Source organism: Nannospalax galili, unplaced genomic scaffold, assembly GCF_000622305.1.
Source record: "Nannospalax galili isolate Female #2095 unplaced genomic scaffold, S.galili_v1.0 scaffold473, whole genome shotgun sequence".
NCBI classification, from domain to species: Eukaryota; Metazoa; Chordata; class Mammalia; order Rodentia; family Spalacidae; genus Nannospalax; species Nannospalax galili.
Window position 1 is genome coordinate 1,151,353 of NW_008334092.1, and position 25,854 is coordinate 1,177,206.

A 25,854-nucleotide genomic window follows, 5' to 3' on the forward strand; every position below is an offset into this window, starting at 1 on the left:
AGGGAGACACCCATTAGATGAGGGAGCTCGTAAGCATCAGGGGGCTGCCTTGGGCAGGAGACAGGCCATGGCTTCTTTGGATATTCTGGGTGAGCAGTTTAAGGGGTTCAGGGGCAGAGGCTCTTCTTACTCACCTGAATACCGGATCTTAAAGCCTTTCCGATTATAGGCGTGGTCAGATGACCAACGCAGGTACACCGAGTTGCTTGAGCTGGTGACAATCAAGGGTGCCGAGTAATTTCCACTGAGTGCTTTCAGCAGAGGACTTTGTCCTGAGGGACCTTGGGTAAGAAGGACACAGGGTTATAGGCCATCTGAAGCCTACAGAGAGCTGCGAGTGTAGACACTGGGGGTGGGATGGCCGGGTGACTTTGCATCCGCTGGCCTTGCTGAAGGTCTCTCCCCATGTCCCCATGTCCTGATATAAAGCAGTACTCTGGGGTGGGGAGTGTTAGCGCTCAGGATCATAAGTAACAGAGTTGTCCAACATTCTTTGAGGATAGCTTCCCTAGATTTTGGAGCAAATGGGGAAGGGAGGGTCCTGAGGTGCAGTGAGGAGGCACTCTTAACAGTTCTGTCACGAGAACAGAATGCCTACCTGCTAAGTGTACTCCTTGGGAGAGCCTGGGGAGACCCCATATGTTAAAGCACCGAGAGAGCTCTGGTGAGAACATGCTGTCCTCAGGAGGCAGAAGCTGATGGGAGGAGACGTGGTCATGGAATTGAGCTCCCTAGCAGTAACAGGGATGAGGTCACAGAAGCACTTCACAGCCTGAAGCAAGGCTGTTACAACTAGAAATGGGTGGCGGATTCGAGGGCAGCTGGAAGGATCTGGCCTATAAGAACCATGGAGGCAACTCACAAGCTGTGGCTAGCTGAACAGCCAAAAAGAATAGCCAAAACCACACGAATGTATGAACAAAACAGGTAACAGTGGAGAGGAGAGTGCCCCTGGTGGAAAGGTACACTCCTCTGTCCCATTTGCAGACCCAGGCCAGGCTTTGTTTCCCATTCTGGACTAGTTTGGCTGAAGGAGTCTATAAATGATACCAGTTGTATAGGGTAGCTTTCCTCTGGCCTCCTCCTTCCAAAGGCCCACCACTATTTACTCATATAACTGAATTGTGTAGAAATGGTAACAGCTGATGGTATTAAAGACTTTGGATACAGAATGCAGATTGATGCTGACACCTGGGGATCCATTTACCATGGCTGCTATGTTGGGACAGAGGTGTAGGTGGGGAGAAGCTGTTTGTACCTCACTGTGGAAACTTAACCAAGTAGCAACCTACTAGCAGCTGTGCCACATGTGGCATCTTTATCAGAGCAGACGAACACAGTCTCTGTTACATGGAATGCAGCCACAGATTTGGTAATTTGTTCTTTTCCCTATGGTCAGGAAGGAGCAGCAGGAACAATTTGCATTGGCGTGAGGTAGGCAACAGTACACATTCGCAGTGTGTCTCAGAGCTACGTGAATCCACCTGACTTTTACCATGATGCAGTGTGGGGACCATCTGGACAGAGTGCAGCATATTGGTTCACCATACTGTAACTGATAAGCCGGATTTGGTAATTTGCTCTTTTCCCTATGGTCAGGAAGGAGCAGCAGGAACAATTTGCACTGGCGTGAGGTAGGCAACAGTACACATTCGCAGTGTGTCTCAGAGCTACGTGAATCCACCTGACTTTTACCATGATGCAGTGTGGGGACCATCTGGACAGAGTGCAGCATATTGGTTCACCATACTGTAACTGATAAGCCACCATCAACAATTAGTGTAGCTGTCTTTGCAAGACTCATATGTTCCAGAGAGTAGGCGCTAAACCCCACAAAGGTTGTGGTGAAATTGGGGTTCACTGGCTTGGGACATACCGGGATGTTCTCGCCAAATCAAAAAGCACTAAAGAATCAGCAGCGCTGCTGGACCTCTTTGGTTTGGGGGTGGGGGCGGCCTACTCCTCTGGGGATTACCGCTGGACTCCACTGATTGCTCAATATTCAAGGGTTCTAGCTTTGAGTAAGAAAGGGTTCTGAGCATGGTCCAGGGTACTATGCAAGCAAAAGCTACAGCGCTCATCGGACTTCCTGACCTAGGGTTTCTATGGTAGAGAAAGCCATCACGTGGAGCCTCTGGCAGGTTCTGATAGGAAAGTTGCAGCTCAGTGCCCAGGGTTCTGGAGTGAATTGGTTCTATCTGCAGCAGACAACTGCACAGCCTTTGAGTGACTCACCGTCAAAGATCTCAAACTCATCGTACTGCTTCTCACTGAGGAAGTACTCCACTGTGATGGAGATGTTGTACTCCGGCTCCACCCTCACCAGCCAAGAGCATGTTTGGAACTGTGGATAGCTTCCAGGGTAGCTCTGGCTGAGGATCACTCCTGTGGAGTCTGTCAGAAGCTCATTTGTTGGGCAGTGAACTGGGAGAAAGAAAGAGATACCAGGTACACAGCATGGGACAGAACCAGGGTCAACATATGAGCTTGTCCCTGGTGCAGAACCACCACGGGAAGCCCAGCACTGGGGCACATCCAAAGACCTCACAGGAACCACTGTGTGGCCTCATGACATGGAGCAACTTCAAATCATGTGTCAACATGACAGCTTGTTGGGACTCACGGCTGGTCAGCTGGTTGAAATCACTTCCTAGCTTGGGTGTGGGTGCTGCTAACAGCATTTGAGGTAGGTGGACATGCTACACACACCTATAGATAACAGTAAGGCCACCCACACCAAAAGAACCAGTCTATAAAGCAGGTTAAGTTTGTACAGGGAGAGTATAGTGCACAAGTAAGTGCACCAGGTGGTGGGTCAGACACCACCCTACTACATACATTCCACCCATGTGGTCGCCAACAAATGATTCCCTACCAGCTGATGGCTTCTCCAACACAAACAGGTAACATCTACCTCACATTACACTGTAGTATATCAATTAACATATATAGTCTACAGCATAGTGATTCAGCAGATCATAGCGATGGATGATGATGGTAAACTGCATCAGGAATAGGATGGTCAGTGGCCACTGGGCCGCTGATTCATAGTATTAATGTGTCTAAAGAAAACAGTGCGGTCTGAAATCAGGGTGTCTAAGAACACAGTGTGGACCTCAAGGAGGGAAAAGGAGGAGGAGGAGGAGGGAAGAGGAGGAGGAGGAGGAGGAGGAGGAGGAGGAGGACGTGGTGGGGGAAAAGGAGGAGGAGGGGGAAGGAGGAAGAGAAGAAGAGGAAGAGGAAGGAGGAGGAGGACTTAGTTGTCTGATGTTACTGCAGAGGGGATGGAAGAGGCTGGTACAGAGGAGCCTTGCACCCCAGACACTGGGGAGGTGCTGTGTCCCAGGGCACAGGGAAGTGTCACAAGACCCTTCACGAAACCCATTTCTGGCAGATCCACTGCCACTTCCTTGGGCTTGTGACCCCAGAGCAGGGGTCCTCACAATAGCCCCATGGTATAAATTCTACCACCATCCTCATTTTACTGAAAGATGGAAAGACTGAATCAGTTTCTGCAGTGCTCTTGCAAACTGTGCAAATTCTCCAAGCCTACAGCAGGGATCAGTTACCATGTACCAGGTGCTGTCTTCACACACTTAATGTTATCAGCTGTCCGACTCCTCACAATAGCCCCATGGTATAAATTCTACCACCATCCTCATTTTACTGAATGATTAGGAATCTGAAGCAGGTTCCTTGGAAGTGGGGAGAATTGGATTTGGTCTGAGTTGGGTTAACTAGGTGAAGCAAGTCTATCTTTGTCAAGGTTTTGTGCTGGGATACAGACAGCTGGGGTCTTGGGTTGCCAGGTCACACACACAGGGCCCTAAGTGCACTTGCATCCCAGTGGGTAGGGTGCACATATGGGAGCCCATCCTTCCTGACATTCTGGAACTTTCTCTTCCGATTGCTATGTATGCAACTCCAGCGAATGTCAGGTAAGCAATAAGGATGGCCCCAGAGCACAGAAGAGGCAGGGACCCTGTAAAGGGCTCTCACTTATTCTGCCTCTGCTCACCCGTTCACCAAACACCATCAACCTGATGACCTCTTCTCAGTGGGGTAGGGACTGAGCTGAGGGCTGAGGATAGGAATAGTGGCACAACCAGGGTTCTGTTTGGGGAGGAAGATGCTGCTCAGTGTAATTACCTTCGCATATTGGGGGCGGGCCTTCAAACTGTAGGTACGTTCCCAGTTTGCAGGTCAGGATTTCACTACCCACTAAGGTAAAGCCAGGAAGACACCTGTAGCGGACGATGTCACCTGTCAAGAGAGACCAGCATGGGCATCCCCTGGAACAGTTTGATCTGGGAGGGCTGGCACCCCTTAGTACCACAAACCAAGTACCATTTTCCTGGATGATAACTAATGATGGGTCAGATTTCAGTAACCAGCTCCATGCTTGTCCAGTGTCCCAGACAACTGCTTTCCTCCCCAGACTCCAAATTAACAGAGATCGTGGATATTTTCATATTTTAAGAAATTATACGCTATCTTAAAGCTCATTTGAATAGCTGAGGGAACCCCCCCCCCGCCATGTCTCCCCGCCAGCTCCTCCTCCTGGGGCTGGATGGAAGAAGAGGGCTTGTGTTTTGGGTGCAACCTTAGCTGACAGAATGCATCCCCATAGCCTGGGTCTCTGTTTCCCTCTGCATGAATAGGAGGGAAGAATGGGACCCACTGTCTGATCCCTAACCCTGCCCTGCCCCTCTCCACTGGCCCTGGTTCAAGATCTTGATGTCTGGCAGTGATACCTATGTTGAATTCTTCATTCTCCGTGACCACTTCGGCATTGGGGAGGATGGTTGGGGGAGGACACTTGGTGAGTGGATAGGCTAAAAAGACAGAAGGATACAGGTCAGGGGCAAAGTGCCATTCTTGGGCACTGGACCAATTCCTCCCATTCTCATTCCTCAGCCATTCATACACTATATACATATATATTGAGTTGGGGGTTTCATGTATCCCAGATGGTCTTGAACTCACTATAGCCAAGGATGATCTTGAACTACTGATCCTCCCACCTCAGCCTCCCAAGTGCTGCACCACCAGCATGCCTGGTTTAAGTGGTGCTGGGGATCCAGTCAAGGGCTCTGTATACATAAGGTGAGCACTCTGCTGACTGAGCCACATCCCCAGATATGTATTAATACATGTATGGATGCGCTTATCTTTACGCAGGGAAAATTAGGCAAGCACTACTTATCTTATCTTTTTAAAAGAATTATTTATATTTTATGTGTATGAGTATGTGTGCAATGCCCAAGGAGGCCACAAGGTGTCAGATCCTCTGGAACTGGAGTTATGGACAGTTGTTAGCTGCCATGTGGGTGCTGGGAACTGAACCCAGGTCCTCTGTAAGAACAACCAGTCCTCCTAACCAGGGAGGGACTTAACCACGGCAGCCCTGTTTGCATCCATCTAAAGGCATAGAAACAATGTGCTGAGCCCCTTCCTAAACCTTGCCTGCCCAGCTGCACAGCCCAAAGTGGTCATGACCTTGAGTTAAGGCCTTGTTTCTTATCTTGTGCCTCCAAACGGTGGTAGGGCTTCCAAATCACATAGTCCTCACAAGTATATTACCTTAGAGCAGCCCACCCCCTCAGGCCAGTGCTATTAAAGGATCTGCTTACCAGGATTTGGCCCTGTCTATACTGAGCCAGAAGAACTCACTCTTTATCTAACAGGAGGGTCTGGGAAGTAGCCAATGACATCAGTAGTCCTGGGGAAAGGGCAGATTATTGCTGAGCACCCCCTCTATGCAGGGTGATTCTGTGGACTGTCCCTCTAAGGGGTCTCCCAGTAGTTGACCCTGTGATGTATTTCTGCTGTGCTTGTAAGCAGGTGCTATCCAAAAGGTGAAGTCACTTCCTCAAGACCACACAGGAATGAAGTGGCACAGGCAGGATTTGAATCCAGATCTGGCTGCTTCACACTGGCCATTGCCCAGTCTCTCTGTTCTGTGTGTGGCTTCTGTTCTGGTCTTCGGCCAAATACACCTGCTCTCAGTGGATTCTTTAAACTGGAGTCCATCCCTTGGTGCAGAGATGGGATGGTGCCTGGGTGCAGGATCATCAGTATGGACTTCTCATAGTCCTTCTCACTGGTCTCATAGCAGAGTGCTATAGAACTGTTCCCTGCCATGGCTGCAGTTACTAGTATTTCCAAAATCTCCATAACCCCTGCTCTGTTTTAAAAAATGTATAATGTCATTAAAAATTGAGATAAAAAAAATGAAAACAGTAGCAAGAAAAACGCATCCATTGTCTTTTCAGACATAGCCACTGTTAACCTTGTGTAGTGTGTTCTTGGCATAGTTAAGTGCTTTTCACCTACCAAAGCTGCACTGTGTTATGCACTTTGGTGCTGCTCCTTGCCAGCTGTGAGCACATCAGAAGACATTTCTCTCACCACATAATGAAATTTCTTCAAAATGAAAGTGAAATGACTTCATAAGATTTAATCATACAGATTTACTAGAATTTATTTCACAGACGCTCTGTTGTTAATCATTTAGAATTTCAAAATTTTGCAATTTAAGATAAAATCCAATGATGAAATCATTTATCCTTGTGTATTACATGTGTCTGGGTCTCTCTCTCTCTCCTCTCTCTCTCGCTCTCTGTCTGTCTCTCTCTCTCTGTCTCTGTCTCTGCCTCATCTAGCCAAGGCTTGCTATATAGCCAAGGATGACCTTGAACTCCGGATCCTCCTGCCTCTACCTCCCAAATACTGGTATTATAGGTATGTGTCACCATGCCTGGATTCACATGTATCTTTTATATTTGAAGGAATTCTTCTTTTCTTTTTGCTGATTCTTTTCGATTTAAGCTAAGAATGATTAAAGTACATGACCTTTTTAAAAATGCAGGCATCTCTTGTCAAATGTCAGTAAATCTCTTCCTGGATATCCTGTGCTAACCCAGACTTCTTTTCTCAATACTTTAAGTGGGAAAAGATTCTACTGATTTTGTACACCAAATTCCAAAGGGAAATTAAAACACAATAAAATATCTGCATATATGTAGCAAGTCGTTATGACAGAAGCTGGATTCTTAAAACATCAGTTCATGCCCATCAGTAATTTTAACACAGCTTTGAGAAAACCCAGTTGTGTATTGATAGACAGTTGGCCTCCTGGTATTATAAGCATTCACCATGTTGTGCAAGATTTTCTAGCATCAGGACTTTAAGAGTTTTGTTGTAAAACTCTAGGCAGAAGCAGGTCACAATGGGGACATGTTCAGCGCAGTTGTAAAATGGGCAAGTACTCCTCGCTTTGAGCAGCATAAGGTGACACCTCCCTGCGCCTGCAGCATCCGAGACACATGTCTCCATCATGCAATCAGAAATCCTTTCCAAATATTCCCATAGGATTCTGACATTTTATCAACTGTTTTTGGAATGTAGTTGGAGACTTCTGTATTCAGTTGTTTTTTGTTTGTTTGTTTGTTTGTTTTTGGTCTTTTTGAGACAGGGTCTCCCTGTAGTCCCAGCTGAACTGGAACTCACTATGTAGAGCAGGCTGGACTTGAACTCATAGAGATCTACCTGCCTCTGCCTCCCAAGTGTTGGGCCTACAGGCACGCGTCATCGTGCCCAGGTTTGTATTGTTTTATATAAATGCTGTGTTACGTCAGGAGATCTAACTTTAAATTTTTTATACAGGTGCGTTATAAGTATCACACTGAGAGAGATGAAAGCTTTGTGAAATGTGGGCACTAGCACTTAAGAGGCCCTCTTAGGAAGTAACCACGTGGATTTCAGCTTGATTTAACAGGAGTCAGGAGAACTGTGTCTGCTTGTAAGGCTTGAATCCATTTTTCCACTCCAGGAAAACTGTTGGACTGACACTGTCAGCAGATGACAGCTGCCCTGACACTGGGCACATTATCCTTCCTCCTTCCATTCCACTGAGATTTCCTTGCCTAGCTCAGCACAGTGTTGGGTGCTAAGGATGCAAGAACCTCTGGGGTCTTGGCCCTTCTAGAAGATCCAGCCCATGGGGGACAGAGACATCAAATGGTTTGACAAACAAAAGCTCAGCACTTAAATCTTTTACCTCTCTCTCTCTCTCTCTCTCTCTCTCTCTCTCTCTCTCCCCTCTCTGAGAGTGTGGTGTATGTGTATGAACAATACTTACGTGTGTGCACATGTACCTTACTTTTTTGTGGGGGGTAGTTAAGACAGGATCTCCCTGTAGCCCTAGCTGGCCCGGTACCTGCTATGTAGACCAGGTTGGCCACAATCTCACAGACCTCTGCTTGTCCCTGCCTTCTGGGTGCTAGGCTTAAAAGCCGGGCGTGGTGGTGCATGCCTTTAATCCCAGCACTTGGGAGACAGAGGCAGGCAAATCTCTGGGAGTTCAAGGCCAGCCTGGTCTACATAGTGAGTTCCAGGACAGCTAGGGGCTACAGGGAGACCTTGTCTCAAAAAGACCAAAAGAAAAAAAAAAGTGTGTAGCACTATGCCTGGCTCTTCATCTTATTTTTTGAGGCACTGACTAGGCTGGACAGGAAGCTCCAGGGACCCACCTGTCTCCACTTTCTAGTGCTGGTTTTACAAGCACTTGTTACCATGACTGGTTCTTACAGGGGTGCTGGGGATGTGAACTCAGGTCCTCATGCTTGCAAGAACCATCTCCTTATCTCTCTTTTTATTAACTTTTTTTCAGATTTTAGTAAGTTTTTAACTATCAAGTTATGCCCTTTGCCCCTGCCTTTCTTATGAAATTGAACAAGTCTATGAATATTCAAGATTGACTTTAGCTTGTTAATTCTAAGTTCATAAGTTTATTCATGACATTCTTTTGATTTCTAGAAATATCAAAATCTTGTTTACTCAACTTGTTTCCTTAACAATTTTATTTTTATTTTTTTAAGGGAGAAAAGGCTTATTTTTATCATAATTACTTTTTAAAATTAATTTATTGAGAATTTCATACATGCATATAAGGTGTTTTGATCAAATCCATGCCCACTCCATTCCCTCCAACTCCTTCCATATCTCCCCATCACTTTTTTCATAACTTCTGGTACTCTTTCTTCTTCTTTTATTTTTTTAGGGGGGCTTTTTGCTACTCTAAAATTCCCTCCTCTGAAGAAGTAACCCTAAAATCTTTTAAGGATTAGATAAAAGCTCCCGAATACTTTTGACATTTTTGGCCTTTGGAACGAAGTGTGTTGCTAAGAGGCCCAAGGACTTTTTGTGACTTTTAGCCAAAAAACTGGATACTTTTCTTTGGGGCCTTTTTACCCAACTGCCTAGCCAATTCCTATCTCCTATTCTTATCACACCATCCTCTGAAGAGGTTACCAGTTTTATTTTTAATTCTATCCATTCCCCTCTTCACCTTCTCATACTTACCTTCAAAACTTTCAAGGCATGATTAAGTTTTCTGGAAAAAAAATCAATATAAATGCAGCCTGAGTAGTTTGCATGTGGTGGTTGATTAGGGTGATTTCTCATTGCATTACATTTTTTAAAAACAATTTTTTGCTCTATGTAGAAAGTTTATGGAATACTGACGAGCAACGAACAAAAATTCCTGAACCCTTCCCCTGTAGTCTTAAGGAATCTTAGCATTTCGATGTGTGGATGACAGACTTTTCAGAGGCTTCCATTCTCCACTGATGCTGTCCCACCGGTCTGTTACACTTTCATGACACACTGCAGGGTGAGGACATTCAAGACTGACTCCTCAACTTGTTTTGCCCCTCCTCTCTCTCTTTCTTTTGGAGGGAGACATGGCTGTGGCTTAGCAAGGATCTAGTACACACTACAGTGGTGGCTTGTGGGTGGTAGGGCCATTGCTTCAGGTCGGCTCGAGTCCTTACAGCAGCTGCCCTGTCAGCAGGGGTACATCCTGTTCTTTCTGTGTCCTTCAGGGCGAGCTCTTCCATAGGCTGCTGGACTGGCCTTTCACTCAAAGCTTTCAAAGCAAAATGTGGTTCATCTGGTTCATTTGAAATTATGGGATGAGTCATGACTCTGCTTTTGAGTTTGGGGTCCAAGCCCAGGTATTCTCCAAATGTCTCCCTTTACCCTCTGTCCCTTATATATACACCTCTTTCTCAGGACCCTCACAAGGACAGTGGCTTAGTATAAGTGGGAGTCTGTAATTACCGCTACATCTGATTTTGCCATCACTTGAGTCCTGACAGTCACCTGCTTTATTTATTTATTTGTATTTTATGTGTGTGACTGTTTCGCTTGCATGTAAGTGCACCGTGTGTGCAATGCTAGAGGCTAAAAGATGGCATTGGATCCCATGAAACTTGAGTTACAAATGTTTGTTAGCTGCCATGTGGGTGCTGGGAACTGAACCTGGGCCTCTACAAGAACAGCCAGTATCCTTAACTGCTGAGCCGTCTCTCCTGGCTCCTTAGTCACTTGCCTTTTATTTCACTGAACAGTAAAAATAATAAATCTTTCTCTACATCGAGGGACCATATTCTGCATGAATGATTTTTAGTGACTATAGCTTTATCTTCATGTATGTATATGTATATGTATATATTATACATAAACATATATTTAGTGTATCTAACATATTATTTTACATTTAGATTATTCCTAAATTATTCCAAATACATTTCAAGGAAGGTCTTTAAATGAGTATTTTTTCACAATGGACAAAGGTAGGACCTCTGGATCCTAGGCTATTGTATTAGTTAGGGACCTCTGGATCCTAGTAAACGCAAATCAACTCAGGCAGAATCAGCAAACACATTCTGGAGAAGAAAGAAGCCAAGACTTTCCAGTCAAACATCCCAGCGGTGGAGGTCAAGGAACCGAAAGGCCATCAAGACTCAAGAGAGCTCTCCATGTGTTTCGGTGCCTCTCTCTGCCCAGGATCCACCACTTCTCAGTTTACATGGCTAGTAGTGAGAGGCAACCCACCGCACTGGGATCGTATCTTCCCGCTCTGGGAGGCGGACGGGAAGAGTCTGGGCACAGGTAGCATCTCTTTGTTCTACTTTCAAGTTTTCAAGAGAAGTCACTGACTGCTCTGCCTGGAGCCAGGCCACATGTCCACATGTGGTCGAGGGTGAAGCTGCTGTGGCTGTAAGTTGCTCCGGGAGAGCTGTCGGAAGGCCCTAACACAGCTATGTGTACAGCAATGGACGGGGCATGAAGGAGAGCACCGTGAGAGGTACACGCACACCACAGAAGGCTCGACTCAGTCCCATCCTATTGAAAGTTTTGATGCACGTTCTCAAACTACTCACCACCAACTAGGCATCTTCATGCGACCTTTCTGATAGGACTATCGTTAAGAAGTTGCCATTGCCTACAGCGTAACCATATTCCCAGAAGCCTTGAGAGCAGTAGCCAACAGGTGGAAGCAACTCAAGTGCATCAATGGATGAAGAGAAAATGTGCTGCACACACTGGGAATCCTGATGCAGTGTGGCTGAACCTTGAAGGCATGTGAAACAAACTGGTCACAGAAGGATACATCCTGTATGGTCCCACTTATGAGATAAGCCTAGAATAGTCAATGTCATAGAGACTGGAAATGGAAGGCTGCTTTGCAGGGGCTGAGGTGACAGGGGAGAGTAGAATTGATTAATAGGGACAGAGTTGTAGATTTTTAGGAGATGAAAAAGCTCTGGAGATAGATGGTGGTGACAGTTCCATAGAGATATGCATATACACAGAGCATCTGAACTGCACACTTAAAAATAGCACACACAGTCAGAGGATGGTGGCATACATCCTGAATCCCAGCACTCTAGAGACAGAGGCAGGTGAATCTCTGTGAGATTGAGGCCAGCCTGGTCTACATAGTGAGTTCCAGGCCAGCCTGGTCTACATGGTGAGTTCCAGGTCAGCTTGGTCTACACAGTGACCAAGTGAGTTCCAGGCCAATTTGGACTATGGGGAGACACTGTCTCAAAAAACAAAAACAAGACAAAATGGTGCACGTATCACTCTCACAGAGAAAAACTGTTGTGGGTTATATATATTCTCCAGTATAAAAGAACTCACTTTTCCATTTAATTTTTTTTCTCTGAGTTATATATTTTTTATTGCTATTGTTGTTCCTGTGTTTGACCAATATGTCACTGGTTACTTAATTATTTCTGACACAGGGTCACACTATGTAGCCCAGGCTGGTCTTGAATTTGCAATCCTTCTACCTCAGCCTCTTGAGTACCATCACCCTTTGATTATTAAACTGTTAAGTAGCTGAAATAGAAAATAGAGTTGAATATTATTTAGCCAATTATAAGAGTATTTTTTTAACTAGGTGATTAGACTTTAATACACTTGCTTTTAAAACTGATTTTATTTACGGCTTCATCTTATTTTTGTTTTCTCTATCTTTGTTCCTAAGCCATTTCTTTTGCGTTCTACTTTTTGGGGGATTACGTTGTGCCAGCTTCTTTGCTTGGAGCGATTTGGAAGTGCTGTGCAGGATTTAAAATGTATTAGTGGCTGCAGTTTATACCTTAAACCCTTTATTTCCCTAATTATCCAAGTCAACAAAGGAATAATTCCTACTGCTGCACCCCCAGCGCAGGTAAGGCCACTCTCCTGTCTCTTGTTCATTTACATGGGCACTCATTGACATAAAATCATTCTTTAACATTTTAATAATTATTAGTGCCTATGAATTTCGCTTTGCACTATTTTCAATGACTACTTTGACATCTGCTCAGTTGGCAACATGCTTCTCATTTCCCCTCCTCTCTTATACATCTTTGCATTCTCAGTCCATCCTTCCTTGGGTGACTATGTCCTTGAGTGACATCAGACCAAGACAAGGGCAGCACTGTCTATAAGCTCCTTAGTCCCTGCAGATGATGGCCTCATCCACTGGCAAGTGAAGAATGTGTTCTCACTTTCACATAGATGAGGAAATGCATCCTTTGGGGCCGGAGAGATGGCTTGGTGGTTAAGACTGCCTGCTGTACAAGCATGAAGACCAGAGTTTGGATTTTTGTACTGGCTAACAAGTGGGTGTGGTCTTGTGCGTGCCTATAACTCCAGCACTGAGGCAGGCAGAGATAGGAGGATCACTGGGGCTTTCTGGCTTCCAGTCTGGAGACATCCTGCCTCAAAGGAATAGTCAGTGAGTGGTGGAGGAGGATACCTGGTATCTTCCTCTGGCCTCTGTGGCATACCTGCACACATACATGTCCATACACCCCACATAGGCACTGCACACAGACACAGACACACACTCACACACAGATCTCTCCCCTTTTATTTTCTTCCATTTAATGTCAAAAATTAGTCTGAGAATTGGCCTACTTTGGCTCCTTTGACGGTACCTTTCTTTGCCTGGATTCCTATACTTTTCTCCTACCCTTCAGTCTTATCATCTGAAGACACAGCATGGTTTTCCCTGCCTCCAGGTATCCAGCAGCCCTTTGATTCTACGCACACAGGTTTTTATTCATCTCAGCAAAGCTCATTTACTGGCTCTCTGTCCTCCATCCCAGTCTGGCCACGCCCCCATCCTCTCAATTGCTTCTCTATAGTGACAATCTTGCCCTTTTCCGAGTCTCGCGCCAACTCATACAGTGCTTTTGCATTTCTTTTCAATCTTGTCTTATTATCTAGCTCCTCTTGCTAATAAAAGTTTTAATCTAAAATAATTAGAAAAGTCTAAGAGGGCTAGGGACACAGCTCAGTTGGTCAAGTGCTTGCCTAGCACACATGAAGGCTTGGGTTCAATCCCCAGCACTGAATAAACCGGGCTTGGTGGAACATATCTGTAATCCCAAGACTTGGGAACTGGAGGCAGGAGGCTCAGAAGTTCAAGGTCATCCTCAGCTACATAGTGAGTTTGAGGCCAGGCTGGGATACATGAAACCTTGTCTTGGTCTTTTCATTGTTTTCTGCTCTAAGAGGCTTCCAGCTTGTCTTGGACTCTCTCTAGCCTGGCCTTAGGATTGGCTACTTCTTCAAGGAACCCTGGTCCATCTAACAGAGAATCCTATTTAGAAACCAAGTTCTGTAGCTGGGTGTGTTCACTGCTGCCAGGAGACATTGCTTCAGAGCCTCTCGGTGGAAAAGCTGGGGAATATATGCATGTGTGTATACAGGAGCCTTCACTCACACCCTCTCAGATTGAAAACCATGAGCTCAGAGTGACGCACTCAACTGGAATCCAATATCATCGGCTACTTTGTGATTTTGCTTTTTCTGCATTTCTGTGGCAGGCACCCTCTGGTCTGAGAAGCTTGCCTGTGTCCTTCCCTTATCTGGTCAGTGACTGTGTGGAACCAAGCTCCCATTTTATTGCTGCCCTACATTCACACCTGAGTGGGCTCTGCCTCTGTCTTCTGGACCCATCCTCTGGGAAGGGAGGATGCCCTCCTCACTCAGCACCCTACCGAGGCATCTGCTCCTTTCCCCCAGTTCCCTCCCTGAACAGACATCCCCTCATCCATCACTCAGAGTGCCACTGCCCTTGCCAGGCAGCCCCTCAGTGTGGTCATCCTTCTGTCACTCTGGCTGAAGTCCCAGTGTTCCCTGTGCCTCTTCATTATGACAGATGTGGATGCCTGGTCCCCTACCAGCTTTAGGGTTGGACTGTTCATGAAGGGAGAGAAGAGCTGTGAGCTGCCCACTGTCACCATGTCTCACCTTTCCTTTGGACTGCTTTCTAAAATCTCTGCTACCATTTCCTACTCTCCTCACTGTTTTGGGGACATTTTCCTCTGTGATTCAAATCCTATTTTCTCCTTTTTAAAAAAATGTCACAGGATCTTCCCCGAAGTCTCCCTCAGGTGTCTTCTTTTTCCATTATTGAGGCTTATGTGAAAAGAGAGTTACTCAGGGCTGGTGCTTGGCTAAAGGGAGGCGAACCCTTTCCCTCAGCCCCTTCCCCTCCCCACTGTTTTCTTCAGTCCCCACCTCCACTAACACTTCTTCAGCTGCCTTTCCACAGCGACTCCAGAGGACGCAGGCTTCCCCTCCACCCTGTCTGCTCCTTTCCCTCTTTCTTGCTTCCTTTCCAGCCCGTACTGTTAACAGCAGAGGATCTGTTGGTCCATGTGCCCCATCTCTCTCCTTGGGGAGTCGGTAGATTACAGAGTAGGGAGCATGACTAGTCAGTGGCGATGTGAAAGAAAAGCTCATCAGGAACATCAAAGTGAAACGCCGCTTCATGAAACCACCAGATTGGTAAAGATGGGAAATTTGATAAGACTGAGCCTGCAAGGACGAGAGCAAGGAGGGCGCTTCCTTTGTTGCTGGGAAAAGCATATTTGCTTTTATAATCACTTTGTAAGATAAAATTGTAATCCTTAGTAACCTGGAGTACGTGCGCCCTTACAATATTCCTATGCTGGTGGGCTAAACTCTTGTATATGCTTAGAATGAGGACTTTACAATGTTCATACTGTTTGAAATAAAACCAATGCTCATTATTGAGTATGTTAAAGCTGTAATGAAATGCTTCTTCTAAAAAAAAACCCCAATGCTCGTTAACAACAGGCTGGGCAAACTACGGTGTTTTATACACTGGAACATGGAAAAAATGAACTTAGTCACTTGTATTAGCCTGAATTTTAAAAACTAATTTTTTAAGAAGAAAAAACAAAAGCAAAAATCAAGTACCAAAGGAATAATTCCTATGACTTGGATAATGTTTAATCCCCAAAGGTTTGTGTGCTGGAAGTTTGATTATCTGTATGGTGATGGTGCTGGGTGATAGAAATCTTTTAAGAAGTAGAGCCTGGTAGTAGGTCATTAGGTCACAGCTACCCTTGGAAGGGATTAAAGGTAGTTCCTGCTGGACCACACTTAGTTCCTCTCATCCATGCCCCTAAATCCCTCTGGCTTCCTGTTTGTAATGTGATCTCTTCCAGACAGTCCACCTCCAGGTGGCCCTCCAGTCAATGGGACTGTTCAATCTTGGACTTTCACCCTACTAAATTGTGAGCTAAAAATTCTTTTCTTTATGCATTACCCAGCCTGAGGTATTTGACTATAGCAGCATCAAACAGATGTGTAAATGATTTCCACTTAGAAAATGGAAATCACATGCAATATATTTTTTTTTAGAACTATGCCAGTAACATTACAAGGAAAAGCAGGGAATGATCTAGAAAAAATTCACAGTTATATCCAGGGGAAGGGGAGGAGAAGGTGCTAAGGAAGGCTCAGTCATGGTGACCACTCTATTATTGTTTAAGCTGTACATACATGTTCCATACACTATGTATATATATGATATATTCCACAACATGTCTAAAGCTCCCTGAGGCATGGGATGGGCCTCACTGCTCTCTCAGCCCACCCAGTGCTTCTTCCACTTGAGCATGCTGGTCTAGGCACAGAAATAACTACTTCCTGGCCCCAGGCTCTAGCCTGCTCCTCTGGTCAGACAGGCTTGGCCTATGGTCTGAGCTGCACTTAAGGGCTGTCTTAGTCTATTCTGGCTGCTGTAACAAATAACCACAAGCTGGGTAGCTTATAAACCACAGAAATTTACTTCTTTCAGTTCTGAAGGCTGGGAAGTCCAAGGTTGAAGTGTTGGCAAATTTGGTGATGCTGAGCGTCCCTGTCAGGTTTGGGCCTTTTCATTGTGTCATAACACGGTGGAAGGGACAAATGAGCTCTCTTAGGGTTCTCCTATTGTGTGTGGGTGGGGGGGGCACCAGTCCTATTCGTAAAGGATCTGCCTTGGGATCCAGTCACTTCTTAAAGAATCCAGTACCTTAATATTTTCTATTAATTTTTATTATTTTTATTTTACATGTGTGAGTGCCTTGCCTGCACGTATATAAGTGTACCTGTCTTTTCCAATGCCTGCACAGGCTAGAAGAGAGCACCGTATCCCCTGTAACTGGAGCTACAGATGGTTGTTAGCCGCCGTGTGGGTGCTAGGAACTGAACCCAGGACCTCAGAGCAGTTGGCGCTCTTAACCGCTGAGTCATCTCTCCAGTCCCTCAATACATGGGTTTTTAAGCCTTGTAACGGCAGTGGGTCTCAAGTCTTCTTTTAGAGATGAAAGGGCATGCAACGCACTCTGAAGGAAGCATATTCATGGGGGAGTTAGGAGAACTTGGGAATGAAGCCAGTCTGGACTGTGCTGAGCCTCCTCTGCCTGACTCTGGGACAGGTAGGTGCTTGGAAACAAGAACCACAGAGCTGGCCCAGCACCTTGGTGACACCTGTGGCCATCAGCTCTACCATGATGGTGTAGTTGCCATTTACTGGCCGCTTTATCCTCCTCTAGGAGCCAAGCATTTCCACACATCATTTTATTCAGCCCTCTGCAGTTAGGTGCTGTGATTATTCCTCCTTTGTAGATAATGAAACCAGACATCGTGAAATCCCAGAGAGAAGAAAAGCGACACCAGGTCACATGGTTACACTGGGCAGATCTGAAGCCCAGGCTCTGCTTCTGGTATGTACGTGCTATGGCTCTAGGGGAAAGCCAGAGTTGAAGTTCAAAGCCTGGGTCCCCCTGTTCAAGCATCAACAGGACAGGCACTGGGGGTGGCACTGAGGCCAGCTGACAAGGGCAGAGTCTCCTCTCTGGGTCACACTCACCCTGAGCAACAGTTCCTGGGAGTGGCAGCCAGAGCTGCCTGTGCACACGTGGGTGAGTGTGTGTGTCTGTGTGTGTGTTGTCTGTGTGTGCTGTAGTGCATGTGCGGAGGTCAGAGGACAACCTCTGGATGCTCCTCACCTTTCCCCCTTGTTTCTGAGTCAGGGTCTCGTTTTGCTACTGCATCCACCAGGCTAACTGGCCTCAAGCTCCTGGGCTATTCTGCCTCTGCATCCTATTTCCCATGGGAGTGCTCCAATTAATGCAGGCCACTGCATCTGGCTGTTGACATGGGTTCCAGGGATCAAACTCGGGTTACCAGGCTTCTGTGGCAAGTGCTTTTCTACCCACCAAGCCATCTCCTTGCCCCTGTCTCTCACTACTTTTGTGGTGCTGGGCCTCTAACTCAGGGCTTTGTGCATGCTGGGCAAGAGCTTCCTAGTATTGTTCACTTTTCACTTTTCAGCATCTCACTAGAATCACCCAGGTTAACCTTGACCTCACTCTGCAGTGCAGCCTGGCCTTGAACTTGAGATCTTCCTGCCTCAGCCTCCAGGAGCTGGGATTACAGTGTGTACTACCAGGCCCAGGTTGCCTGTGGTCTTCACGTGATTGTTTGTCTGGGCCTCTGTTTCTCCATGGCTACCTTTTCCACAGGCTCGGGCTGAGCATGCTCCAGTTTTTCTGTAAACATGTACGTGATGCCTCATACTGCACAGACACTGCAGAACTGGACTGCCTGGGTGCTGCCCCCCTTCTGCCTGCACATTCTAGAAACCTTCTAAAGCTTTCCCACTTTACTTCCCACATTTTTTGTTTGTTTGATTTTTGAGGTTTTTTTTTTTTTTTTTTTTTTTTTTTTTTTTTTAAAATGTCAAGAGCATCCTGGAAGGGAAGAGAAGCAGAAAGGCCATCCAGCCAGAGAGTTTGGTCTTTTAGAGACAGGGTCTTCCTGTAGCCCCAGCTCGCCGAGAACTCACTCACTATGTAGATTAGGCTGGCCTCAAACTCATCACAGAGATCTGCCTGCCCCTGAGTACTTTCCACATTTGTAAAATGGGGGTAATAATAATCCACCTTTTACCTTATGGAAGTCTTTACACCCAACCTCAAGCCCTTCATTGCACAGATGATGAGATGGATGTCTACAGCAGGAAAAAGTCCCACAGGGTCCCACAAACTGCCCTGGGGTAAAGCTAGGAACAGACTGTAGCGTTCCTCATTTCCAGTTCAAATATGTACACTGCTTTAGAAACTAGAAACATGGCTGTCATTCCACAGAGAGGCATACACCCATCACTATTAAGAATCTTCTACGCAATGTCTGCTATCATAAGTAAGAAACATCCAGGTCCCTAATGAACTCTAGACTCGTAGAGGAAAACAGGCTGCTGGTGAGGGCAGCCCCAGATGAACTATTCATGCTCATCCAAGGTTGAAACTGTGACACCTGCCCTTGTGCCCCCAAACACAGAACTGCCTTTGACCCCAACAGAGTCTCTGGAGCGCTGTGGAGGCGGACTGCCTTCTAGAAGACGTGAACGAGTAAGTGGGGGAATGGGGACATAGATAGGTCTGCTGTGAGTTGGTGTGAATAAGTGGCTTGGACTTGGGGCCAGTAATGTGCCTCTGTGCCCCCATCTCCTGAAGAGGGTGGGTTGCACCAACAGAGCCCTGGGCTGGGGACACTGCAGCTCACAGAGGCCACACGACTCATTCACTCACACAACTAGTCAATACAGCAGTGATCTGAGAGCTCGTGCTCCCCACCCAGCCAAGCTTCCCTACTGACCCGAGAAGGCAATGGTGAAGATCCCACCCGTCGCCGTGTCCCGGTGGAACTTGAGCAGGACCTGGTTGGAAGAGCTGTATGCTATTTTCTTGGCCAGGCTCCTAGTGAAGACGCCGAGCTGGAGAGATGTCTGCTGTGGTCCGTCCCTACACATAGGAAACAATTGCCTGGCATGTCACTAGTCCCTTTGCGTGTGTACTGCCACTGGAGCCATCAGTGGCTCTGAGAGAGACCTGGAGTGGGTCGCTATGGCTCTTGGCTCCAACACTGTTTCCCCAAGATTCTAGATGCTTGTCTCCATCCCTTCTTTCAAGGTCTCCCAACAGAGGTGATAGAATCCTTATTTACTTGATTCTTTACTAGTCCAGCCTCCTAGGAGGCACCTGGAGCAGCACAGGTGTCACGAGACAAGGCTGTTGGTCTCAACTCAGGCTCTCTTGGTCTGAGGCAAAGGACCTGAGGCAGGACTCTCTTGCTGCTATCCATGCCAGTCCCATGGCCTTGTCACTCAAGCAAAGACACACCCACGTTGTCTTTCTGGGCGAGGGATTTCTTTCCTAGAACCTGATCAAGTCCCTCTTTTCTGTTCTTATCCATTGCTTGAAAGTGAACCTGGGGCAGACTAACTATAGTCATCAGCCCTTGGGATTCTGAAGTGGGGAAGAAACATCCTACTATCCCCTGATGATTCTTAGAATGACACTAATTCCCAAACAGGAATTAAAAACCCTGCAGTATGACTTTGTCCATAGATTCAGCAGTTTGGGACACACACAAAAAAAACTATCTAGGAAATTGTCCTTATCCACTAAGAATTTGCATTTCCATTTTAAAGTCCACTCAGGTCACAGTCTGCACTCTATACCTCAGTGGTCAGCTGCCCAGTTAAGTAACCATTAACTATGTATGTGGCTACTTACATGTAAGTTCATTAAAATTAAATAAGATTTAAAAACCAGTCTGGTGGCTGCCATGTTGGATGGCAATAGGCATAGAAAGTCACCATCCATACAGAGAGTTCTGTTGGGCAATTCTGGCTCAGCACAAGTTGATCAGAGGGAACGTCACATAATTCCAGGCCAAGCCTCTTCCATTAGTCTGGGCATCGTGGTTAGACATAGACTGCAGGTGTGAATCTAGGAATTACCAAGGAAAGCCTGTGTATTCATGCCACTCCCCAAGCGTACACCCACCAGTACTTTCACTTCTGTGGAAAGCCTCCAGGTTGGGGACCACTGACCTCCCTTCATAAAGTCATCATGAAAGCCCCTTTCTGATTGGCTACTGACGTGGCACCTGACCCTACCAGACAGTGATGTAGTCTCCGATGGGCTCCATCTGCAGCAGGCTAAGGTTGAGGTGGACACCATGGCCAATGGGCACAGTGATCAGCCAGACACAGTCCTGCAAGCTGGAGTAGGGACTGGGGTACCCAGGGGAGTACACAGTGCCATTGAAAGAAGAGATGTTCCCACCACAGGGGACTGCCAGGGAAGGAACACAAATAGACAGATGAGCGTTAGAGATTCCCCACCCATGATGACATCCTGACACAATCCCAGCTCCTGGCACACTGTCCTGCCAGGGGATAGGGCTCCCCTCAGCAACACCCTCCCCCTGCCCTCCATCATCACTGCCTCCATGGTGGTCCCACCTTGGCCTCCTCTTTCTCTTTCTTACAGAGCAGCCCTGTCAAGAAGGAAGGGCCCTCCAGTGCTCCCCAGCTCCACCCTTATGAATGAGGAAGGACAGATGTTAGAGTCAGGGCTGCAGTACTTTTGCTGGGAAACGCTGAGAGACTGTGACAATCTCTCTTTTTTCCCTTGTTCTTTCTAGAGTGGTCTAGATTGAGAGCTGAGGGCTACATTTTTAAAATTTAATTTAATATTTATTTATTTTTGCAGGTGTATGTGTGTGGGATATCTGTATGTATTCAGGTTCACAAGTATGTGTGCATGTGTAGAACAGAAGTTAATGTTGACAGTCTTCTTCATTACTCTCCATCTTATCCACTGAGGCACGGTCTCCCAGTTGAACTCAGATCTCACCGATGTGGCTAGTCGAGCCAGCCTGCTGTGGGGGCCACATCTCTGCCTTCTGAGCACTAGAATTATAGGTAAGCTGCCATCCCACCAGGCATTTATACACATCTGGGGATCTTAAACTGTAATTAATCCTCACGCTTTTATGGCAAGCACTTTATAAGGTTTTTGTGGAGAAGATATGGCTAAACCACGTATCAGTCACATGACCACAGATGTTTAGTTTCTCTGAGTCTGTTTCTTCACGTGTAAAGCAGACTAAGAATATCCTTTATATAATTGTGGTAGCCATGAGGTAAAATGCATATGCAGTGTTTGGTCAGGGATAGGGTAAGGCTCAGTGGTGGAGAGCCTGCCTGGCATGTTCAAGGCCCTAGGTTTGAATCCTGGCACATCAGCACATTAATCAATCAAACAAAATGTTTGACCCAGTATCTTGCCCAGAGAGGGTGTTTTCACTGCTTAGCTAAATAATCCTCTCCTCTCTCATCTTCCTGTTCCTCAGAACCAACATCCCATTTTACACTCACTGTGATCTGGACTTCAGGCAGAGGATGAAGAGGCTTGAAGCCTCTGTAGGATTCAGACTCAGTCACCAGGCAGGAAAGTGAGCAGTGATGCCAGGCAAAATCTCCATCCTGGTTCAGAACAGTGAGTGCTTTGGGCAGATGTGGGGCATCAGACAGACATCTGGATGGGGGCAGATCAGACTGAAGGAAGAGGATCCCAACTGCCCCCATGCAGAGGACAAGTTTCCTGTAATGCACATATGCCCTGAAAGTAGTACCCGGGAACAAGCATCTCTCCACATATGGTGACTATCCACTGGGTGCCAGGTGAGCCTGGGAGGCAGTGGGGAGCAGGGTTCTCAGGTGCTTTCCCATGGCATACAGAGCTGACTGGGATGTAGCCAAGGCTGTCTATAGCCCAGGACAGAGCACATCATCATTGTGGTGACCATGGACATCTGGACTCATGAAAGCAGAGGAGGGCTCCTTGTAGAATCACACCCGGACTCAGGCCTGAGGGATGATTGGGATGAAATAGGCAGGATGAGAGAGAGGAATGTGGTAAAGGAAGGAAAGGCATGAGTGGAGAAGCAGAGGCAAGAAAACACGGGGTGCTGGATGATGGGCGGTATTCAGGCAGAGCTGGAGGGGGCTGAGTAGCAAGGGCATTAGGCATGCCCATCACTAGATGGTGATGTCAGCTTAATGGTGGAAAGTCGATAGGTTCAATTTTGAATGTGTTGGAACTTAGATGCCTCTGAAATAGTGCAACTACGCAAGGAGCAATTGGATACACAGCTGTGGCTCTTGGTAAGGAGACAAAGGGTGCAGATGAAGATGGCATTTGGGGACATGCAAATGGGTAAGAGAAAAGACAGTCACATGCAGAACTTCAGAAAGCAGCAGACAGAAGAGATGACTCCAAAGCTGGTCCCAGCAGACAGGTAGTTGGAAAAGAAGAGAAATGGTGCTGAGGAGACCCAGGAAGCCACTTCCTCAGGAGTGGGAAGAGCATCTGGCTCAAACAGTGGACTGACCAAAAACTGCCCTTGCCACAGCGGAGTCCGAGGGAATCAAGGGAACAAAGTCCCCTTGATATGTAGCCCATATCACATGATCAGCTGGAAATCCCACAATGATCCCCACATAATGGATAGTTCTGAAAAATGGATTAGGGGCTAAGAGTTTTGGAACTGTGTGTGCGTGTGTGTGTGTGTGTGTGTGTGTGTGTGTGTGTGTGTGACAGAGGTTGACTGGAGGTAGTGCTCAGGAGCACATGCATGCTTGTAGTGCACATGTGGAGGTCATAGAGATCAGAGGACAACTTTCAGAAGTCCGTTCTCTCCTTTCTCCTTTCACATTGGCATCTAAGAATTGAACTCAGGTCATCAGGCTTATGTGACAAGTGCTTTCTTTCACCCACCCACCCTCCATCCCTCTCTTCATCTATTTACTTTGAGGCAGAATCTCTCACTGAACTAGAGCCTTCCATTTCCACAATACTGGCTGGCCAGTCAGTTCCCAGGATCTTCCTGTCTCTATTCTACCAGTGTTGGGGTTACAGAAATGTGTTGCCATGTCTGGCTTTTACGTGTTTTACAGGGGTGCTAGAAAACTGAACTCAGATTCTTGTTTGTACAGTAAGCACTTGACCCTTGAGCCATTGCCCCAGTCCCATGGAAAGCTAATTCTGTGCATTCATAGCCTCTGGGGGAGCCACCTGTGTGGAGCATTCTAGCTCTCCTGAAATGCCCTATTTTACTAAGGAGGAAAACGAAGCTCAGAGAGGTGACATGGTGTAGAAATGGGACTGACAGCCAGCTGGGTTAGTGCCCCTGCCAAGCCTTCCCATTTCAAGACTAATTCCAGCATCTCCTCCAGGAAGATGCTAGGCTGTCAGAGTAAGAAAGGAAAGTGGACATGAGGTGCCCCAGTGGGGAAAGGAGGCCACATAACCTCTCAGCCACCTTCATTCTGATTCTACATAAGGAAGAAGACCCAAGAATATTCCACTTCTCGCTCTCTGAGATTACCAACTCAGCACTCACCACTCACCAGATACATGAAAGTGAGAAAAAATACTAGGGCAGGTAAATAAGGGAGCCAAAAAGTTCTTAGGAAAAGGCTTCCCCTTGGGAAAGTTCTATGACTGACCTACCTGTCTACCTCTCAGCACACCAGTAGGATCCTACATTCTCATGTGGTACCCACCCACTTGCAGACATCTAGCCCATCAGGTTGAAGCACAAGGATTGGATATGGCATTCTCTTGGCTACAGCCTACACCTCCTCCAGGTCCTTCCTAGTGCTTTCCCAGAGCCCTATCACACGGGCTAGCTCTCTCCCTGGCTAGGCTGAGTCACATCTGCACAGAAATAGGTTTGCCTGGACCTCAACCCTTGGCAATCCCACACAGTAGAAAGGTGGAGTAGAATGCTCTAGAGCTCTCTCTATGACTACTCCATAAAGGACCACCAGGGCAGGGGAGGGACATACCTTCACACCTGGGCAGGGGGTGGTCCCAATTTCGGTTGGTGCCATGTAGACATGTGAGGACCGGGTGTCCAGTCAGTTGATAACCTGGAAGGCACTCAAAGGTCACTGATTGTCCAACGTTATAGCCGGCTCCTCTCACTATGCCATTGGCAAAGGGCTCTGGGTCTGGGCATTCTTGAAGTTCATAAGCTGGAAAAGATTAGGAAAAAGGGTCATTTTATTCTCTCTGGGTATTTGGTCACTTTAGTCTCTCTGGGTATTTTCTTCCTGAACCAAATATAGGAGTGCCAGAGGGTTTAGCATCAGGGCACAGCAACAGGACCTGACTGGTTGTTGGGTTTGGATAAATTCTTCAGCCCTCATTTTCTTATTCATAAATAGTTACTATGAGAACCGAGTGCAATGGCATCCCTAGAGCCCTCTGCATGGTACTGCATGTGGGAGGAGCTCCACAGAGGTTCCTATCGTTAATATTTCCATGGGGAAGAGAGCCTCAAGGGACGTATTAAAAGACTGAACTACTCTTCATTGAACACACGCTCAGAGCCAGGTAGCGGTCTAGGTACCCCCAGTGTCCTTATCTTGATTAACAATAATCAAAGTCACAGACCCAAGCAGCAGTGAAGTGAAGATTTAAGTAGTCTTTCCAACTCTGCAAAGTTAGAATCTACGAAAGAAATCTTGGGGGAGCAAGTCAGACCTGCAGCAAGGATGGAAGCTTTTCAGAGAGATGAGGTGGGCTGCAAGGGATGTGTGACTGTCCTATGAGTGAGTCCTTCCGGAGTAGGAAAGCTGCCCCCATGAGAATGTGCAGGCTGGACTCTAAGGAAGACACCGTCATGGGAACAGCTGAGGCCTGTCCAAGAGGCAGACTCAGTTGAGCGATTGCTCATGTACCACAGAGCAAAGCCTCTGAGTAACTGGGTACACAGGATGAAGAATATTCTTCACAGCAGTAATTGAGCCCATTCTACATGGGCAACGGGCACTAGATGGAGGTCTATTTCCACAGCAGAAATGCTCGGTGGGGTGGGAAGAGCTGAGACTGAATGATGTTTCGTGGAACTGGCTGCGTTCACCATACGTAATAAGAATAACAGTGAGCTCGAAGCTAACAGTTCCTACAGCCCCACTCTGTGGTAGCGGCCATGTTCTGTTTCCATTTAGTGTCCTAGAGGGATGTTTCAGTGGGAAGGACTGGTGTATTTTACTAGAAATCACTTAGGTAGTGGCTAGAGAGATACTCGGTTGGATTCCTTTCGTTTGGAGACAAGTCTCAGAGCGAGGGAGAGAGACAATTCCCGAGAAGAGAAATCACTGACTTTCCTCAAGCAGGCCTCCTCAGGGAGCGGGGTCAGGTTGTCCCAAAGGGAGGCATTACCACTGGAATGGGTGTGATTCCAGACAAAGTACTATCATTTAAAGCACGAATGTGACAGTCTAACATTAGCCTCCAGAGGTTTTGTTCTTCTGTGTGTGTGTGTGTGTGTGTGTGT

General features: G+C 46.7%; 1 protein-coding gene across 1 annotated transcript in view; it reads right to left on the reverse strand.

Moving 5' to 3' along the window:
• Window positions 1-25,854, reverse strand: part of Csmd2 (CUB and Sushi multiple domains 2) — a 633,859-nt gene that overhangs the window by 58,809 nt on the left and 549,196 nt on the right. Inside the window, exons 44-50 of the mRNA XM_029561678.1 lie at window positions 24,359-24,547; window positions 20,618-20,795; window positions 19,312-19,457; window positions 4,755-4,835; window positions 4,150-4,263; window positions 2,236-2,424; window positions 135-281 (exon numbers count right to left, since the gene is read on the reverse strand). Coding sequence (XP_029417538.1) covers window positions 135-281; window positions 2,236-2,424; window positions 4,150-4,263; window positions 4,755-4,835; window positions 19,312-19,457; window positions 20,618-20,795; window positions 24,359-24,547 — 1,044 coding nt within the window. The remainder of the gene's footprint in view (window positions 1-134; window positions 282-2,235; window positions 2,425-4,149; window positions 4,264-4,754; window positions 4,836-19,311; window positions 19,458-20,617; window positions 20,796-24,358; window positions 24,548-25,854) is intronic.